A 22,973-nucleotide genomic window follows, 5' to 3' on the forward strand; every position below is an offset into this window, starting at 1 on the left:
AAAACGGCTCAGCTTCTTCCTGCAGCAGATCCACGTCATTTTACACACACCACAAACATATGCAAATAATATATATAATACTTACTGTACATATAGACTCTTCAAGCTTGTGTTATTTCCGCAGAGCAGCCTCAAGAGGGCGACACACTCCACTGAATCCTGACTATGTTCTGAACACACAAACAAACCACTGAGAGAATATTTCTCTCACAATAACATCACAATCATCCTCACATGATGAAGATCAGTTAAACACACAAACCACTGCTCATGTACAACATTCATACAATACATCTGGGTCAAATAAAGAAACATCAATCAAATCAGGTTCCAGGATCAGTTACTTTTAAAAGTAATGCGTTACAATATTGAGTTACTCCCTAAAAAGTAACTAATTACGTTACTTAGTTACTTTTTATGGAAAGTAATGCGTTACGTTACTTTTACGTTACTTTTTAAATCTGGGCAGGACTTGCTTGTCTATTTTTGTCAAATGTAAAAGCCTTTTACAGCAAAAGCCTCTTTAGAGAAAAGTAAATTGACGTCTGTACAGTAGACCGCAGAAGAAAAAATGTCAACTCTTTAGCAATAAAAAAAGGAAACAAATGTTAGATTATCTTGAGTCATTTATTGGATCATGGAAGATCGGCAGCAAAGACATCGGTTAATAAAATGGGATTCAATACATAAAGGATATTTGTATTATTTCACATATTTAATTATTGCAGGTTTGCATTGAATGTCAGTGTTTTTATTCATTTTGAAGAACACTGTATCTGTTTTTTTTTTTTTTTTTTTTAGTGAGTGAGATGAATTAATGCATGTTCATATTTATTCTAGAACTAAAGGAACATCTTACAATTTCTCTCCACATGGGGACAGGAGAGCTTTTAATCAATAAATGAGGGGAAAAAGTAACTGGTGTTACTGATTTGAAAAAGTAACTCAGATATTTTCTTGTCAATTAAAAAGTAAAGCCTTACTTTAGTTACTTGGAAAAAGTAATATTATTACGTAACTTGGGTTACTTGTAATGCGTTACCCCCATCACTGTCCAGGACGATCCAAACACAGAGAAATGAGGGTGTGTCGCTCTCATGAGGCCACAGCTGCTGTCTGTCTGTCTGCACAGCTATTCTGAGTATGTGAGACAGCTGCGCAGACAGACACTATCAACAAACACATCACTGTGTAACATGTGGAAAAGATGTCATACCTCCACACACACGCACGCACGCACGCACGCACGCACACGCACGCACGCACGCACGCACACACACACACACACACACACACACAGGTAATGCTGTGTGGATCAAAACAGACTCTCTCAGGATCAATAGAGATGCATTAATGTCTGCAGATGACTATTTCACAACAAAACACTCTGCTTCACTCCACAGCTTCATTCACACACACTATACTACAAATATGCTGCTCTTACCTAGATTTTTTCTTGTTTCCAGCCAAAATATCTAAAAATTCTCTAAAAAAAGTCCAGATTATTGTCTTGTTTTCAGAAAAAAACAAGTCAAAACTAAATGTATTTTTGCTTGAAACAAGAAAAATAATCATGTTTTCTGAAATAAGATTATTTTTCTTACCCCATTGGCAGATTATTTTGCTTGTTCTAAGCAAAAACTCACTTAATTTTGACTTGTTTTTTTCTGAAATCAAGACGATAAGTTTTACTCATCTAGAAAAATCCTATTTTTAGATATTTTGGCTGGGAACAAGATGTAAGAAAAGCATTTTTTTTTTGCAGTGTAAGCAGTTGTATAAGAATATGAGTCACGATGTCTGTTACACTTTTAAACCCCAAAGAAAACACATAAAACAACACTGAAGTATCATCATCTAGTCTATATGAATCATCAACTAGATTTAAAAGTCATCCTTTTGAGTTTTTCACTCATAATCTTCCAAATTTTGAAATATCATTCACATTTTCAGACCTTGTGTTTTCAGAGATCAATGATGCTTCTCGTGTTTTGTAACTGATTGAAATAAACCTCTGGGCCTCTTCACGGTCAAAAGTGACCAAAGACTTTTTTTTTTCTTCAGGAAAATCAATAAAAATACATTTTTGTTCAATAGTACTTTGTGATTATTGTTTTAAAATTCGAGTTCTTATGCAATATTTATGCAATTTTAATGAACACATTTTTTTCACTAGAATTAATATATTTTTTGTATTTAATTATTTATTTACTTTTCAATAAATGCGACATTTCACATTAAAATTTCTTGATTGCTTAACACTTTTTTCAGCACAGTGGCTGATTTATAGCTTGTACCACCAAAAGATTCTCTGAATTATTGCAGTTTTTTGTATTTTCTGTTCATTCCCCATGTCTGTCATTTTTGACCACGAAGGAGCCAACTGTGACTATTTTTTTGACCCTTTAACAAATCCAAATCATGTCAGTGTTTTTTTTTTTGTGTGCTCACATAGCTCATGCAACAGAAGTCACCAAGTGTCCTCTCATTCCGATGAAGCTACGATTTTTTCAATTTTTCGGTCAAAAATGACCGAAGAGGCCCAGAGCGTTACAAGTGTGTGGAAATAAAAATTGCAGATTTTCAGTTCAGTCTGATTCTCACACAAAACTAAGGCATATTTAGTCATGCTCTGAAACTAATATTTACTTCTTTTAGCTCAAAAGTAAAACCAAAAATAAGCTTAATTGAATCAATTATTTAAATTTATTTAAAAAAAAAACTGAGCTGTATACATTTAAAGTTGCACATAACAGTTTTATAGAAAATATTTAAATTATGTTTTTAGAAATGTAAACATTTAGATGGTGGTTTTCATTATTTATTCAAACATACACTAAATAAAACATTGCTAACAAGTTCAGTAAAAAAAAAAGAGAATGAAATACAATACAGCTATCTATCAAAATTCACCTCTCCAAAGTTGTTCTTTCTATCTGACCATTGAGTTTATCAACAATGAATGTCTTTATTGAGGAAAATGTGGAAACAAGCAGTTTCACTTCTACACTGCCGTTCAAAGGTTTGGGATCAGTAAAACTTGAGTAATGTTTTTTAAAGAAGTCTCTTAGGCTCATCAAGTATTTATTTGATCAAAAAAATACAGGAAAAAACAATAATACTGCAAAATGTTATTAAAATATAAAAAAAAAGGTTTTTATTTTAATATACTACAAAATATTATTTATTCCTGTGATGCAAAGCTGAATTTTCATCAGCTGTTACTCCAGTCTTAATTGTCACATGATCCTTCAGAAATCATTCTAATATCCTGATTTATTATCAGAATGATCAATGTTGCCAACAGCTGCGCTGCAAAATATTTTGTTGGAATCTGTGATACTTTTACAGCATTCATTCAAAATATAAATCGTTTCCAACAACATAAGTCTTTGCTCACTTTTAATCAATTAACACATCCTTGCTGAATAAAAGTAATAATTTCTTTCAAAAACATATTGTTTGAAACAACAAAAATTTACTGACCCTGAACTTTTATAGAAGAATATTAGTGTACGTTGTTAGAAAACCTTTCTATTTTAAATAAATGCTGTATTTTTAACTTTTTATTCATCAAAGAATTCTGAAAAACAGGTTCCAAATAAATATTTTGGAGCACAACTGTTGGCAACATTGATCTTTCTAATAATAAATCAGCATATTAGAATGATTTCTAAAGGATCATGAGACACTGAAAACTGGAGTAAAGGATGCTGAAAATTCAGCTTTGATCACAGAAATAAATTAAATTCGAAGAACATTATTAATAAACATCGTAATAATATTTCACAAACATTTTTTTTCTGTATTTTTTTTTATCAAATAAACACAACTTTGATGAGCATAAGAAACTTTCAAATGCATTAAAAATCTTACTGATCAGAAACTTTTGACCAGCAGTGTATATAACTGCTTCTACTTGAGAAAAAAATGAAATGAATTTTTTTTTGCTATTTTGAACTAATGTTTGTTGGCTAAAATTTCAGAGAATCCCTAGCATACACTTCCACTGAATATAAAAGAGAAGCATGTACAATCTGTGTCTGTGTTCGATAATGAAAGTCAAACAGGTTTAGCATGATATGAAAGTGAGTAAATGGTGTCAGAATCATCATTTGGGTGAAATAACCCTTTAACAAACAAAGAGAGCATCAGGTATGATGGATTCTGAGGTGGACATCAGTCACAGCAGAAGTCAAGATGTTGAGTTTGATGCAGTGCAGGTCCGCTACACACAGAGCCAGCAGGAGAAGCGGAGCACGCAGCGGTCCGGCAGATCTTCAACAGGAACCAGAGCCACAGCAGGACCGCAGCCATCCAGACTCAAACGCCGCTCCAACCCTACAGACAGACACAAGAGCAGAGGTCACGCTTCACACACATCCTCACAGTCCGTCCGCAATCAAACAGCACACATTTCAGCATTCCTCCGTTATTGACCGCTCAGACCCTCCACAGATTGTGGCTCTGAGTGCAGACATATGGCCAGAGCGTTTCTGAACACGCGTGTGTGTGTGTGCATGTGTGTGTGTGTGTGTGTGTGTATACACAGAGGACCAGAAAATCTTTAGTTAGCCATTTGCAACAGATTAACAGCTTGTAGAATCTGCAGAAGAATTGATCGGGAAGGTCTGTAAGCGCTGGAGGGAATTCAGACGCTCTTCTGATGTCCACCGCAGTCAACACATGAACAACCGTCATCCGATACGCCTTTCAGCGACGCCAGAGCTGACCTGCGCTCACATTCACAAACAACCATGGAACACGCTGCTTTACCACCATTACAGCTGCTCCATGTCTTTGAAAACTATTCTTGTTTAACCCATACCCAAAAATGACATTTCTGCCATTTTCTCATGTTGTTTTTCCATGTTACAAAACCATAATCTTGGTTCATCTTCAAAACATACTATAAATAAATACAATATTATAATATTAACCCAAAATGTTTTCTCACGTTTATTTATTTCATGTTACAAAACCATAACCTTGGTTCAGCTTCAAAACATTTTGTAAATATAATAATAACCCAAAAATGAAATTTTTGCCATTTTCTCATGTTTTTTTTATTTTAGGTTACAAAACCATAATCTTGGTTCACCTTCAAAACATTCTGTAAATTATTATAATATTATAATAAACCATAAAATAGATTTTTTTCTGTGTTGTTCTTCCATGTTTCAAAACCATAATCTTGGTTCATCTTCAAAACATACTGTAGATTAATATAATATTATAATAATAACCCAAAAATGAAATTTCTGCCATTTTCTCATGTTGTTTTTCCATGTTACAAAACTATAATCTTGGTTCAGCTTCAAAACATACTGTAGATTAATATAATATTATAATATTAACCCAAAAATGTTTTTTTTTTTTTTTTTTTTTGCTGCCATTTTCTCATGTTTTTTTACTTTTTATGTTACAAAACCATAATCTTGGTTCAGCTTCAAAACATACTTTGAAGTAATATAATAGTAATCCAAAAAATGAAATTTTTGCCATTTTCTCATGTTGTCACCTTCAAAACACACTGTTAATTAATATAAAATTATAATACTAACCCCCCCAAAAATTGTGCAATTTTCTCATGTTATTTTTTTCATGTTACAAAACCATAATCTTGGTTCACCTTCCAAACATACTTTGAAGTATTATAATATATTATAATAGTAATCCAAAAATTAAATTTTTGCCATTTTCTCATGTTTTTTTATTTTTTATTTCATGTTACAGAACCATAATCTTGGTCCAGCTTCAAAACATTCTGTAAATAAATATAATAATACAATATTAACCCAAAAATTAAACTTTTGCCATTCTCTTATGTTTTTTTAATTTCATATTACGAAACAACAATTTTGGTTCAGCTTCAAAACATACGGTAAATTAATATAATATTTTAATAATAACCACAATTTTTGTTTGCCATTTTCTCATGTTTTTTTATTTTTTATTTTATGTTACAAAACCATAATCTTTTCCAGCTTCAAAACATACTGTAAATTAATAATATATAATAATATTAACCAAATGAAAATGGCAAAAGTTTCATTTTTTGGTTAATATTATTATATTATATTAATTTACAGTATGTTTTGAAGCTGGAAAAGATTATGGTTTTGTAACATAACATAAAAAATAAAAAAACATAAGAAAATGGCAAAAGTTTCATTTTATGTTTTTTTTATTTCATGTTACAAAACCAAAATTTTGGTTCAGCTTCAAAACATTCTGCAAATTAATAAAAATTATAATAATAACAACCTCAAAATGAAATTTCTGCCATTGTCTTGTGTTGTTCTTCCATGTTACAAAACTATAATCTTTGTTCACCTTTAAAACATACTGTAAATTAATATAATATTCCAATAATAACCCCAAAATTAGTTTTTCTGCCATTTTCTCAAGTTGTCACCTTCAAAACATATTGTTAATTAATATAAAATTATAATAATAACCCAAAAATAAAATGTGTGCCATTTTTCTTATTGTTTTTCCATGTTACAAAACTATAATATTGGTTCACCTTCAAAACATATTGTAAATTAATATAATATTCCAATAATAACCCAAAAATGAAAATTTCTGCCAATTTTTCGTTGTTTTTCCATGTTTCAAAATCAAAATCTTGGTTCACCTTCAAAACATACTTTGAAGTAATATAATATTATAATAGTAACCCAAAAATGATTTTTTTTTGCCATTTTCTCATGTTGTTTTTCCATGTTTCAAAATCAAAATCTTGGTTCACCTTCAAAACATTCTATAAATTAATATAATATTATAATAATAACCCCAAAATGAAAATTGTTCCATTTTCAATCCGTATATTAGAATGATTTCTGAAGGATCATGCGACACTGAAGACTGGAGTAACAGCTAATAAAAATTCATCTTTGCATCATAGGAATAAATTATATTTTAAAGTGTATTAAAACAAATAAACATTATTTTATGTTCTAATAACATTTTGCAATATTAAGTTTTTTTTTCTGTACTTTTGATCAAATAAATGCAGCCTTGATGAGCAGAAGAAACGTTTGCAAAAACCATTAAAAACGTTCCCGATCCCGAACGTTGGAGCAGCAGTGGTATATACACACATATGATAAACACAGCAGGGTTTGTGTATGTTTATTTGTGAATAAAAGCCTAAATTAAATCTCTTCATAAAATAAAGCAATGACATCTCCTCATGAAACTTCAATTTAACAGCTAGATTCATATGGATTCATTTTATCATGCATTTATAGTCGTTCAAGTTCAGAAGGAAAGAGCGAATGGTGCATCATGTTTCAACAATTAACCAAGATCAACATGAAGGTGAGTAAATGACTTTTTCCACAAACCCTTTAACTGCAATTAGCGCGAACGCACTGCAGAGATGGGACGCCGAGGTCAGTGTGTAGTTTGTGTGAACTACAAAAGTGAACAAGATCATCAGACAAACGAAGGGAAGCTGGGACGGAAAGGTGAAATCTCTTGATAATCGTCAGGCTCTTTCATTAGGAACACACACGCAGCACGTCACACATCGCACAACGACTAATTAAGCGGCCAGAATGAAAAGCAGCTCTCCTCTGTGTTTTACGGAGGCCTGCGGTTCTCTCCTGGATGATGGACTTTCAACAGCGCGTCATATTAGAGACACGGTCACCTTCATCGCCATCAAACGCTCCATTCATGTCAGCCTTTCATGAGACCACGCTGATGCTGCTTCAAACGCCATGGTTTGTGTTCGCAAAGATGGAAAATACTACTATTAACTCTTGTGTGACCTTATAGACATTTTTGTCCATTTGAGTTTAGTTTTTTGTTATAAGTGTGTCTGTGTTAATGCCAACTGCATACATTTTGGCTCAGGTGTTTATTTTTATTGAAATTTTAATATTTCACCCTCATTTCCTTCAAAAAAAAAATCTATTTTACCCTCAGTACAAAAATGCTCACACTCAGGATCTTAAGGACAAAAATGTCCACATTGAAACCCATTAAAACTGCAATTTTTTAACCCAGGTCCATTTGACTATAAAATTATGCAATATTTGCTAATAGGCATTTATTCTATTGGCAAGGCTTCGCATTTTAAATTTTTTACCATTTTTTACTAGATTGTGCCATTTTTTCAAATTTGGCATATATATATATATATATATATTTTTTTTTTAAATCTAACACTACATAAATATAAATGCCTCAGAATGAATGTTGTTGTTTTCACTGACAACCCCAAGAAAATATAATAAGCAAAGAAAAAAAATCTGCCTAGCATTTAGTATATGGAAATTAACTACTATTTGTCTTTTTTTTATTTTTTTTATATAAAAACCCCTGTGGCATTATGCAAACAAACCAGCATTTAAAGGGTTACAATTCTGAAAATTAAAGAATGTTTGGTATCTATGGATAGAACAGATGCTGGTGAAAAAAAAAAAAAAAAACATTTTTTGGACATGGCCATTTTTGCCCATTTTGCACCTATGTGTAACTTTTTTTTTTTTTGATGCACAAGGGTTACACTTAATGACCAGATGAAATTGGCAAAACATTTTAGGCTTGTTTAAGCATTTTTAAACTGAAAATAAACTTTAATACTTTTTTCTGTAATACATTTTCTTACTAATTTGGTGGTGCGTTCTGTTTTGCCATAGCATGTCACCCTTTCTCACTAAATATGTGACCCTGGAACACAAATCCAGTCATAAGAGTCAATTTCTTTTAAACTGAGATGTATACATCATCTGAATACATCAAAGCTTTCCATTGGTGTATGGTTTGTTAGGATAGGACAATATTTGGCTGAGACACAACTATTTGAAAATCTGGAATCTGAGGGTGCAAAAAAATCTAAATATTGAGAGAATCGCCTTTAAAGTTGTCCAAATGAAGTTCTTAGCAATGCACATTACTAATAAAAAAATTAGTTTTGAAATATTTACATACAGTCAAGCGCCAAATTATTCATACCCCTGGCAAATTCTGACTTAATGTTACTTTTATTCAACCAGCAAGTTTTTTTTTACCGGAAATGACACAGGCTTCTCCCAAAAGATAATAAGACGATGTACAAGAGGCGTCATTGTGGAAAAAAATATTAATCATCTTTTATTTACATTTGAACAAAAAGTGGCCTGTCCAAAATTATTCATAGCCTTTGCAAACTGTCACAGTCTATAGGAAAATCCAAAGTTCTATACCATTCCAAATAGTCCAAGCTGTTCTAAAGCATCCTAATTACCCTGATTCATTGAGAACCGCTGTTTTAATAAACTCAACAGGTGAAAAACACCTGTTGAGTTGGTGATGGCAAGGAGACCCTCCAATCTAAAACAGTTGGAGCTCATCGCTAAAGATGAATGAGCAAAAATACCAGTGGAGACATGCAAAAAGCTGGTCAGCAATTATAGAAAGCATTTGATTGCTGTAATAGCCAATATAGGTTTTTCTATTGATTATTGAGAAGGGTATGAATAATTTTGGACATGCCACTTTTTGTTCAAATGTAAATAAAAGAAGCCTGTGTCATTTCTGGTAAAAAAAAAACAAAAAAAAACTTGCTGGTTGAATAAAAGTAACTTTAAGTCAGAATTTGCCAGGGGTATGAATAATTTCAGGCATGACTGTATATTCATGCAATATGATCTTTATTTAATAGCCTAATTATTTATGGCATGAAAGGACAATTTTGACCCATGCAATGCATTTTTGGCTATTGCTACAAATATCCTCGTGCTACTTACGACTGGTTTTGTGTTCCAGGGTCACATCACATGTGTGTATTTCATAGGAGTTTTGCTTTCAGCAAGCATTTGTGTGGTAAAGAAGTTTTGCATTTTCCACTCATTTGCAGAAAACCTGGCAAAAACACACGATTCCTGTACCATCTGAACCAGATTACAACTATTTGATCAATTCTCGGTCCATTTTCATGTGTGTGACATTATCTTATGCCTGATCCCTTTTTAAGGTCAGAATTATAGCCAATACGAAGAAAATGCAAACACGATCCAGATGTTTTCTGCTTTTACTGCATCCAAACAGTCACAGAAAATTAGATTTGGTGGGGAAAAAGCTTATTTGTTTATAAATTTGTGTTTATTTAAAGTTCTTTGACGTTAAATGGAATATTCAAACACATTTTCCACTTTGCAGATTGTAAGTTAAATGATACATTTTAAATCTTCTCTACATTCTCTGTTATTTTGACTGCATCCCATAATATAATTATTTAATAACCAAAACACTAATAAAAGTTGCATATAAACATTCAAACAGCAATTTTATATTAATTTTTGAATTTCAACTCCAATTTCTTGCTGAAATATGAACATTAAAATAATAGCTGTAGTAAAACTTAACATTAAATAATAGACAGAAAAGCAAAAAGCAAAAACTAAGACTTGATAGTATAGATGCATAGATCCCTGCAGTGAATTTCTGACATGTTCTTGTTTTCCAAATGCACAGCCCGTGGGTCAGTTGCATTAACCGTTAAACCACTGTGTAATTGGGCATATCCGCTCATGAAATTCAGACCTGGAGCACATTTACATGCACATTTATAAACCAATTATGCTTAATAAGCCGACAACAGATTTGGTCACGTAAACGCGTTAACCTGTTTTCTTATGCGCAAACTGATTTCACCCATATCAAGTCCACTTACTGAAGTGTACATGTGATAGGAAAACATTCTTACTGTAGATTTTAGACTTAAAAGCATTTGATACACACATTTCTAAGGCCTCTAAATGATCAACATGATCAGAACTTTTCTGTTAAACCTGTTTCACACTCTTCTGTCTTCTGTTGTCTGATTGATAGTTAAGAGTTGTATATCAAATCAAAGCTCTTTTAGTGAAATTGTACAAATGTCCAGCTTCAGCTGGTGCTTCATGTGTTTTTTTAGTGTCAAATCTTGACTGCTTTTTATCAAGTAAACGTCAGAATAACTGTAGTCATATTTCCAGATGAACACTTACTGGACTGAAGCAGCTTGGCTTTACTTGATTCTCAATGAATTATTTTTTAGTTTTAGTTTTTGAGGAACGTTTGTTTCCAGAAGCTTTACTTTCACTGTTCCTCAGTGGAGGAATGATCTTCTTACGCCTCCAAAACATTGCATCTTTTGAGGAACGTTTATTTGTTCATCTCTCAATCATCATTGGATTGCACATACTGTATGTTTGCATCATTTCAAATCACATCTTACTAAAACATATTATTGGAGATATAGAGTGATCACTGATATTTAAATAATTTTATGACATCTGCTCTACTGTAATAAAGATCTCACTAAGCATCAGAATTTCATCATATAAACAGCATCTGCACCAGATTGCATATTTTTGCTCAGTTTGAGACTCTGAATAAAACTGAGTGATTGATTTTGAATGATCTTCCTGACTATTATTTCATATTTCAGGCTTGATATTAACGCTTTAACAACATCACAACTTCTCTGAGTGAAATATGCAGGAATGGAAAATAACTTTGTCTAGTAAACAATGTTTTCTTGTGTTTCCAGGTTATTGATTTGCATGTAAACTGTTCAAACAACTGATTTCTGCTAGCTATCATTGCATTGATGTGCATGTAAGGATCATCAGCTTGATTTCTGAAGCGTGTCAGACACCTCCTGCAGTCGCTTTCTGAGATGTTTCCAAATGTCCAGAAGCCAAACACTCATCTGTCAGGAGATACAAGAGGAGATTCAGGCTTGCATGAAGCCAACACGTCTGCGTTTTCATGCTCAAGTGTCCCGTCCAAGCAGAAGGGTTGGAGGGCAAAAGTCTTCATCTCTCCTCTGATATCGTTGGGCTGTGACCCGTGAAGTGGCTCTCGGCGCTCTCTGAGGCCTTTGGGACGACTGACAGCTCCATAAACACGTCTGAACATATGCTACAGCATCCGTTCCTGAGCTCATGTGACGATGATCAATGCACGCTTCAGAAACAGAAACCTCTACGCCACAAGATGAAGAATTAGTTGTTTTGAGTCTCACACAGATGAGATTCATGAATCATGTGTCATGTAGTTCAGAAACGTTTCTGTCTCAAAACAATTAAATGCTCTCAGTTTCACTCCTGTAGCGTTATTTATAAAAGCAGCGATTTGTCAATGATAACATAATAAAACAATACTTTTCAAACATTTGTGAATCATCAAATGATTCACAAACCATCTCCGAAGTCCCAATCTGAATCAAATCATTCACAAACCCACACCAAAGTTACAATCTGAATCAAATGATTCACGAACCATTTCCAAAATCCCAATTTGAATCAATCATTCACAAACTCACACTGAAGTCCCAATCTGAATCAAATCATTCACGAACCATTTCCAAAGTCCCAATCTGAATCAAAACATTCACGAACCATTTCCAAAGTCCCAATCTGAATCAGATCATTCACAAACCCACACCAAAGTTACAATCTGAATCAAATGATTCACAAACCATTTCCAAAGTCCCAATCTGAATCAATCATTCACAAACCCACACCAAAGTTACAATCTGAATCAAATGATTCGCGAACCCGCACTTAAGTCCCGATCTAAATCAAATGATTCACGAACCATCTCCGAAGTCTTGATCTGAATCAAATCATTCACAAACTCACACTGAAGTCCCAATCTGAATCAAATGATTCACAAACTCGCACTTAAGTCCCAATCTGAATCAAATGATTCACGAACCATCTCCGAAGTCCCGATCTGAATCAAATCATTCACAAACCAACACCAAAGTTAAAATCTGAATCAAATCATTCACAAACCCACACCAAAGTTACAATCTGTATCAAATCATTCACAAACCCACACCAAAGTTACAATCTGAATCAAATGATTCGCAAACCCGCACCAAAGTTATGATCTGAATCAAATGATTCACAAATCATCTCCAAAGTCCCAATCTGAATCAAATGATTTACGAACCATCTCCAAAGTCCCAATCTGAATCAAATGATTCACGAACCATCTCCAAAGTCCCAATCTGAACAAATGATTTACGAACTCGCACCAAAGTTACAATCTGAATCAAATGATTCACGAACCATTTCCAAAGTCCCGATCTGAATCAAATGATTCACAAACCCGCACCAAAGTTACAATCTGAATCAAATGATTCGCAAACCCACACCGAAGTCCCAATCTGAATCAAATGATTCACGAACCATTTACAAAGTCCCAATCTGAATCAAATCATTTACAAACCCACAACAAAGTTACAATCTGAATCAAATGATTCGAGAACCCGTACCGAAGTCCCAATCTGAATCAAATGATTCACAAACCATTTCCAAAGTCCCAATCTAAATCAAATCATTCACAAACCCACACCAAAGTTACAATCTGAATCAAATGATTTGCAAATCCGCACTGAAGTCCCGATCTGAATCAAATGATTCTCAAACCCGCACCAAAGTTACGATCTGAATCAAATGATTCGCAAACCTGCACCAAAGTTATGATCTGAATCAAATGATTCACGAACCATTTCCAAAGTCCCAATCTGAATCAATCATTCACAAACCCACACCAAAGTTACAATCTGAATCAAATGATTCGCGAACCCGCACTTAAGTCCCGATCTAAATCAAATGATTCACGAACCATCTCCGAAGTCTTGATCTAAATCAAATCATTCACAAACTCACACTGAAGTCCCAATCTGAATCAAATGATTCACAAACTCGCACTTAAGTCCCAATCTGAATCAAATGATTCACGAACCATCTCCGAAGTCCCGATCTGAATCAAATCATTCACAAACCAACACCAAAGTTAAAATCTGAATCAAATCATTCACAAACCCACACCAAAGTTACAATCTGTATCAAATCATTCACAAACCCACACCAAAGTTACAATCTGAATCAAATGATTCGCAAACCCGCACCAAAGTTATGATCTGAATCAAATGATTCACAAACCATCTCCAAAGTCCCAATCTGAATCAAATGATTTACGAACCATCTCCAAAGTCCCAATCTGAATCAAATGATTCACGAACCATCTCCAAAGTCCCAATCTGAACAAATGATTTACGAACTCGCACTGAAGTCCAGATCTGAATCAAATGATTCGCAAACCCGCAGCGAAGTCCCGATCTGAATCAAATGATTCACAAACCCGCACCAAAGTTACAATCTGAATCAAATGATTCTCAAACCCGCACCAAAGTTACAATCTGAATCAAATGATTCACAAACCATTTCCAAAGTCCCGATCTGAATCAAATCATTCACAAACCCACACCAAAGTTACAATCTGAATCAAATGATTCACGAACCATTTCCAAAATCCCAATTTGAATCAATCATTCACAAACTCACACTGAAGTCCCAATCTGAATCAAATCATTCACGAACCATTTCCAAAGTCCCAATCTGAATCAAAACATTCACGAACCATTTCCAAAGTCCCAATCTGAATCAGATCATTCACAAACCCACACCAAAGTTACAATCTGAATCAAATGATTCACAAACCATTTCCAAAGTCCCAATCTGAATCAATCATTCACAAACCCACACCAAAGTTACAATCTGAATCAAATGATTCGCGAACCCGCACTTAAGTCCCGATCTAAATCAAATGATTCACGAACCATCTCCGAAGTCTTGATCTGAATCAAATCATTCACAAACTCACACTGAAGTCCCAATCTGAATCAAATGATTCACAAACTCGCACTTAAGTCCCAATCTGAATCAAATGATTCACGAACCATCTCCGAAGTCCCGATCTGAATCAAATCATTCACAAACCAACACCAAAGTTAAAATCTGAATCAAATCATTCACAAACCCACACCAAAGTTACAATCTGTATCAAATCATTCACAAACCCACACCAAAGTTACAATCTGAATCAAATGATTCGCAAACCCGCACCAAAGTTATGATCTGAATCAAATGATTCACAAATCATCTCCAAAGTCCCAATCTGAATCAAATGATTTACGAACCATCTCCAAAGTCCCAATCTGAATCAAATGATTCACGAACCATCTCCAAAGTCCCAATCTGAACAAATGATTTACGAACTCGCACCAAAGTTACAATCTGAATCAAATGATTCACGAACCATTTCCAAAGTCCCGATCTGAATCAAATGATTCACAAACCCGCACCAAAGTTACAATCTGAATCAAATGATTCGCAAACCCACACCGAAGTCCCAATCTGAATCAAATGATTCACGAACCATTTACAAAGTCCCAATCTGAATCAAATCATTTACAAACCCACAACAAAGTTACAATCTGAATCAAATGATTCGAGAACCCGTACCGAAGTCCCAATCTGAATCAAATGATTCACAAACCATTTCCAAAGTCCCAATCTAAATCAAATCATTCACAAACCCACACCAAAGTTACAATCTGAATCAAATGATTTGCAAATCCGCACTGAAGTCCCGATCTGAATCAAATGATTCTCAAACCCGCACCAAAGTTACGATCTGAATCAAATGATTCGCAAACCTGCACCAAAGTTATGATCTGAATCAAATGATTCACGAACCATTTCCAAAGTCCCAATCTGAATCAATCATTCACAAACCCACACCAAAGTTACAATCTGAATCAAATGATTCGCGAACCCGCACTTAAGTCCCGATCTAAATCAAATGATTCACGAACCATCTCCGAAGTCTTGATCTAAATCAAATCATTCACAAACTCACACTGAAGTCCCAATCTGAATCAAATGATTCACAAACTCGCACTTAAGTCCCAATCTGAATCAAATGATTCACGAACCATCTCCGAAGTCCCGATCTGAATCAAATCATTCACAAACCAACACCAAAGTTAAAATCTGAATCAAATCATTCACAAACCCACACCAAAGTTACAATCTGTATCAAATCATTCACAAACCCACACCAAAGTTACAATCTGAATCAAATGATTCGCAAACCCGCACCAAAGTTATGATCTGAATCAAATGATTCACAAACCATCTCCAAAGTCCCAATCTGAATCAAATGATTTACGAACCATCTCCAAAGTCCCAATCTGAATCAAATGATTCACGAACCATCTCCAAAGTCCCAATCTGAACAAATGATTTACGAACTCGCACTGAAGTCCAGATCTGAATCAAATGATTCGCAAACCCGCAGCGAAGTCCCGATCTGAATCAAATGATTCACAAACCCGCACCAAAGTTACAATCTGAATCAAATGATTCTCAAACCCGCACCAAAGTTACAATCTGAATCAAATGATTCACAAACCATTTCCAAAGTCCCGATCTGAATCAAATGATTCACAAACCCGCACCAAAGTTACAATCTGAATCAAATGATTCGCAAACCCACACCGAAGTCCCAATCTGAATCAAATGATTCACGAACCATTTACAAAGTCCCAATCTGAATCAAATCATTTACAAACCCACAACAAAGTTACAATCTGAATCAAATGATTCGAGAACCCGTACCGAAGTCCCAATCTGAATCAAATGATTCACAAACCATTTCCAAAGTCCCAATCTAAATCAAATCATTCACAAACCCACACCAAAGTTACAATCTGAATCAAATGATTTGCAAATCCGCACTGAAGTCCCGATCTGAATCAAATGATTCTCAAACCCGCACCAAAGTTACGATCTGAATCAAATGATTCGCAAACCTGCACCAAAGTTATGATCTGAATCAAATGATTCACGAACCATCTCCAAAGTCCCAATCTGAATCAAATGATTTGCGAACCTACACTGAAGTCCCAATCTGAATCAAATGATTCACAAACCATTTCCAAAGTCCCAATCTGAATCAAATCATTCACAAACCCACACCAAAGTTACAATCTGAATCAAATGATTCGCGAATTCGCACTGAAGTCCCGATCTGAATCAAATGATTCTCAAACCATTTCCAAAGTCCCAATCTGAATCAAATGATTCACAAACCCACACCAAAGTTACAATCTGAATCAAATGATTTGCGAACCCGCACTGAAGTCCCAATCTGAATCAAATGATTCACAAACCATTTCCAAAGTCCCAATCTGAATCAAATGATTCACAAACCCACACCAAAGTTACAATCTGAATCAAATGATTTGCAAATCCGCACTGAAGTCCCAATCTGAATCAAATGATTCTCAAACCCGCACCAAAGTTACGATCTGAATCAAATGATTCGCAAACCTGCACCAAAGTTATGATCTGAATCAAATGATTCACGAACCATCTCCAAAGTCCCAATCTGAATCAAATGATTTGCGAACCTACACTGAAGTCCCAATCTGAATCAAATGATTCACAAACCATTTCCAAAGTCCCAATCTGAATCAAATCATTCACAAACCCACACCAAAGTTACAATCTGAATCAAATGATTCGCGAATTCGCACTGAAGTCCCGATCTGAATCAAATGATTCTCAAACCATTTCCAAAGTCCCAATCTGAATCAAATGATTCACAAACCCACACCAAAGTTACAATCTGAATCAAATGATTTGCGAACCCGCACTGAAGTCCCAATCTGAATCAAATGATTCACAAACCATTTCCAAAGTCCCAATCTGAATCAAATCATTCACAAACCCACACCAAAGTTACAATCTGAATCAAATGATTCGCGAATTTGCACTGAAGTCCCGATCTGAATCAAATGATTCTCAAACCATTTCCAAAGTCCCAATCTGAATCAAATCATTCACAAACCCACACCAAAGTTACAATCTGAATCAAATCATTCACAAACCCACACCAAAGTTACAATCTGAATCAAATCATTCACAAACCCACACCAAAGTTACAATCTGAATCAAATCATTCACAAACCCACACCAAAGTTACAATCTGAATCAAATGATTCGCGAATTTGCACTGAAGTCCCGATCTGAATCAAATGATTCTCAAACCATTTCCAAAGTCCCAATCTGAATCAAATCATTCACAAACCCACACCAAAGTTACAATCTGAATCAAATGATTCGCGAATTTGCACTGAAGTCCCGATCTGAATCAAATGATTCTCAAACCATTTCCAAAGTCCCAATCTGAATCAAATCATTCACAAACCCACACCAAAATTACAATCTGAATCAAATGATTCGCGAATTCGCACTGAAGTCCCGATCTGAATCAAATGATTCTCAAACCATTTCCAAAGTCCCAATCTGAATCAAATCATTCACAAACCCACACCAAAGTTACAATCTGAATCAAATGATTCGCAAACCCGCACCGAAGTCCCAATCTGAATCAAATGATTCACGAACCATTTCCAAGTCCCAATCTAAATCAAATCATTCACAAACCCACACCAAAGTTACAATCTGAATCAAATGATTCATAAACCCACACCGAAGTCCTGATCTGAATCAAATTATTTGCAAACCCACACCGAAGTCCTGATCTGAATCAAATTATTTGCAAACCCACACCGAAGTCCTGATCTGAATCAAATTATTTGCAAACCCACACCGAAGTTACGATCTGAATCAAACAATTCACAAAACCCACACTGAAGTCCTGACCTGAATCAAATTATTTGCAAACCCACACCGAAGTTACGATCTGAATCAAACAATTCACAAAACCCGCACTGAAGTCCTGACCTGAATCAAATTATTTGCAAACCCACACCGAAGTTACGATCTGAATCAAATGATTCACAAACCATCTCCGAAGTCCCAATCTATGGAAGCAGATTAGTCTCATTAATAATTCACGCACAATACACGACGCACACATGCGTGTCCCAATTCACGTGCACGAAAAAAATATATATATTCACAAAAAAAATTCACGTGCAAAAAATAAGAATATAAATTCATACAATACGTTTCACAAGCTGCAAAACACAATTCACAGATTTACAACTGTGTACAACAATTTTGAATGTTTAAAAATCACGAGTGTATCACGGACTGTGAGTGTGTGAATAGCTTTTTTACGTGTGTATTTTTTAGACTTGCGTGTGTGTTTTTGAGACTCTCCTGGCAGCGAACTCCTCCCATGCGGGTCACTCGTACACTTTAGCCAATCAGATTTGAGCCTGTCGATCGACCAATCATAACCCGCTGTGGGCGTGCCTATCTTACGTTACGTCATCAGCGCGAGTCCAGTTCCAGAATTCAGATACGATTCAGCTGTTTATCGTCTCATTTTGTTTTATACTGCATGCTTACTTAAAAATCGGTCGTTTAGACACAATCGTTAACGTGACCAGTGTAAGCCAGCTGCTGCTCAGAGTGTATTATGTTTTAATATTTATCGATTGTTATGTTTATTTAATAAAGAATCATTCACGTGGATACCATACCGCATAAAGATATTAAAATTATAAACTTAATGTAAAGCATAAAATACGTTTTTTACAGATGGGACATGTAAATAAATAGAAAATGAAAATTATCTATTTGGATATTTTTCAAGCAGTCTCTTGTGGTTTTGTTTTTTTGATTGAAAACAGGAAAGAGCTGTCAGAGCCAAACTTGTCTTGTGTCTCAAATCCTACGATGGCACGCATTCAGCTGATGACGATTTAATAACACACATTGTAAACCATGTACATTTCATTTAAGTTTGTTTACGCTGCAGCCTGCAGATATTATTTATTTCAGAATTGTGATGCTTATGATGTACAAGTAGCTGCTCCTATTTCAACCTCTGCCACAAATTATGAGGTGATGTGAATCTAGAAGTTTCATTTGGAACTGTAACTCTTTCAAAACAGTCATGCTGCAACCCATCCATTTTAACAGTTTCAACTGATTTAACTCATGCATTATTACTACATTTCTTTTAGAATGGTACCCTATGACTTTATATTTGTTAAGGCATAAAGCTTTGTTATGCATTGTTAAATGTTCTGGTTGTATGTCAGAATTAAAACATTCAAAACAAGTCGGAACTTGAATGAAGTTTACTGAATAATCTTTGATGCATTCCTTTATGTGATCAGTCTGTCTGACTGACCAGCAAATTCCAGAACTGTTAATACTAAAGCAAATACAATTGCTGCTAACCAACATCATCTTGTGTATTGTAATCTCAAAGATTTTTACATCACTGCTCAACATAAAATTATGTATCACAATAATATAATATTTTAAAAAGTACATGAATGTTGATTACATTAAAAAAATAATGCATAAAGGTGAAGTACATAAAAAGACATAAAGATTAATGTGAACGAAGAGGTCTGTAACTGTCATCCAGATGTTGTTCCAAAGTGTTAAATCCTGAAAAATGCAAGGAAAATGATTAGTGTGTTTTAATTAAACACTGCATCCAGTTGCACAAATGGTTAGAACAAACACACCGTTATTCATACACTGAGTTCTCGTGAGGTATATTCATCATTACATAAAGCTATAATAATAAAGGCAGGGTCAGTGCTAAGTGGGAGCTAGACTGGGCAGAGGACACCCAGCGTTGTTAAACAAAAACATGGCAATGAACAGAATTCTTTCTTCATTTTGGCCAATAAACAGGACATTGTGGCTAACACAAGACAGCATCTTTGGCAACACTATCTGTTTTCATAGCAGCCGCTGGCTTAAACTGGTCACGTTAACGAGTGTGTCTAAACGACCGATTTTACCTTTAGTTTTTAAGCAATCAAAATAAAACAATACACCTTTACTAGGCTAGTTACAAATGAGACGATCAACAGCTGAATCGTATCTGAATTCTGGAACTGGACTCGCGCTGATGACGTAACGTAAGATAGGCACGCCCACAGCGGGTTATGATTGGTCGATCGACAGGCTCAAATCTGATTGGCTAAAGTGTACGAGTGACCCGCATGGGAGGAGTTCGCTGCCAGGAGAGTCTCAAAAACACACACGCAAGTCTAAAAAAATACACACGTAAAAAAGCTATTCACACACTCACAGTCCATGATACACTCGTGATTTTTAAACATTCAAAATTGTTGTACACAGTTGTAAATCTGTGAATTGTGTTTTGCAACTTGTGAAACGTATTTTATGAATTTATATTCTTATTTTTTGCACGTGAATTTTTTTTGTGAATATATATATTTTTTTCGTGCACGTGAATTGGGACACGCATGTGTGCATCGTGTATTGTGCGTGAATTATTAATGAGACTAATCTGCTTCCATACCAATCTGAATCAAATCATTTTCGTACCCACACCAAAGTCCTGATCTGAATCAAATGATTTGCAAACCTGCACCGAAATCCTGATCTGAATCATATAATTCGCAAACCCACACTGAAGTCCCGATCTGAATAAAAAAATTCACAAAACTGCACTGAAGTTACAATCTGAATCAAATAATTTGCGTACCCACAACAAAGTCCTGATCTGAATCAAACAATTCACAAAACTGCACTGAAGTTACAATCTGAATCAAATGATTTGCGTACCCACAACAAAGTCCTGATCTGAATCAAACAATTCACAAAACTGCACTGAAGTTACAATCTGAATCAAATAATTTGCAAACCTGCACTGAAATCCTGATTTGAATCAAATTATTCACAAACCATCTCCGAAGTTCCGATCTGATTTAAATGATTCGCAATCTGATATCAGTCCACAGCAGTACTTTTTTTTGTATTACTGAGAAATGATTATGGTCGGTAATAATTTGATTTACTTTTACATTTCATTGTTATATTTTGTTGCTGTTATACTTAGTGTAACAGGTCACCTAAAACTATCATTAATAACAAGATGCCACCCATCTGACATCAGACCAAACGCTCTAGACTCAACCCCAAGTCTGAGACATCAAACCAGGCCTGGAGTTTGAGCGAATCCCGTCAGCAGACCTGATGTTCCTGTAAGTGCGACGGTGCATTCAGAATGACTTCAGTACTGTCATCACATCATCTTAGAGACAAACAAACTGTCATACGGCAGACACTCAGACGAGACGTCTCATTTCTATTCCGCGTCTCACACTATAATTTCATTTCCTGTAATAAGTAACAGTGAGGTCTGCATTCAAAACATTACGCGTGTCAGACTGACGAATGACTGGAACTATCTTCATGAAACATCCTGCAAATATGAAAGTGCTCAGACTCTCAGTAAACACCAAACATTAACGTCATTTTTGATTAGTAATATGCATTGCTAAGAACTTCATTTGGACACCTTTAAAGGAGATTTTCTCAATATTTATATTTTTTGCACCCTCAGATTGCAGATTTTTAAATTGTTTATTATTGTAATATTGTCCTATCCTCAGAAATCATACATCAATGGAAAGCTTATTTGTTCAGCACTCAAGTGATGTATAAATCTCAATTTCAATAAAGTTACCCTTATGGTTTTGTGGTCCAGGATCAAATCTGATCTTAATCTGATCTTATCGTTGGTGCTTTGGAAACAATACTACAGAAGTTTAGCTCAATTTCAGTCTGTTCCTCACACAAAACAAAAAGTGACTTCAGAATACATGGAATATAGAGCATGAGTCATGTGGACGACAGTTATGATCATTTTGCGTCATTTTAACAACTCCAGTGATCATTTGCTTTCATTTTATAAAAAAAAAAAGACCAGCCAGGATATTCTCCAAAAACATTTCACAATAAACAGAGTCATATAAGTTTAGAACAACATGGGGATGAATTTCTAACACATGAGGGGGATCAAACGATGACAGACTATTAACTTTAACCAAAGTCCCAGGGACTTTTTCACAATAAATATAAGCTGTTTTTAGACTCTGTTTTGAGTTTTCTGAAAATGACAGTATGTTTTTATAGTACAATGAGCTCTTACTGAATCTTAGATCAAGGGATTTTGGATTTCTCAGTTTATGACCCATTTAAGAATTATCTTCACGATTGCAAATGTGAGCTAAATAGCTAATATCTCTCTTTTTCTAGTTTGGCATTAAAAAAAAACTAAATAGAACTATTAAAAGAACTATTACACTTATAAACTTAACAGCACTGTTGTGCATCTCTAAGCAACAAAGTAGCGTTTCGTTCCTGAGTGAATCAGTG

The 22,973-nt window shown here is 34.7% G+C and overlaps 1 protein-coding gene across 1 annotated transcript in view; it reads right to left on the reverse strand.

The window, feature by feature from the left end:
- Nucleotides 1–3,544: 3,544 nt before the first annotated feature.
- The window catches only part of LOC141295776 (uncharacterized), a 122,795-nt gene continuing 103,366 nt past the window's right edge, over nucleotides 3,545–22,973 (reverse strand). Inside the window, exon 15 of the mRNA XM_073827048.1 lies at nucleotides 3,545–4,341. Within this exon, the coding sequence (XP_073683149.1) occupies nucleotides 4,229–4,341 (113 nt within the window). The 3' untranslated portion in view covers nucleotides 3,545–4,228. The remainder of the gene's footprint in view (nucleotides 4,342–22,973) is intronic.

Source organism: Garra rufa, chromosome 21 (genome assembly GCF_049309525.1).
Source record: "Garra rufa chromosome 21, GarRuf1.0, whole genome shotgun sequence".
In the NCBI taxonomy this organism is placed as follows: domain Eukaryota; kingdom Metazoa; phylum Chordata; class Actinopteri; order Cypriniformes; family Cyprinidae; genus Garra; species Garra rufa.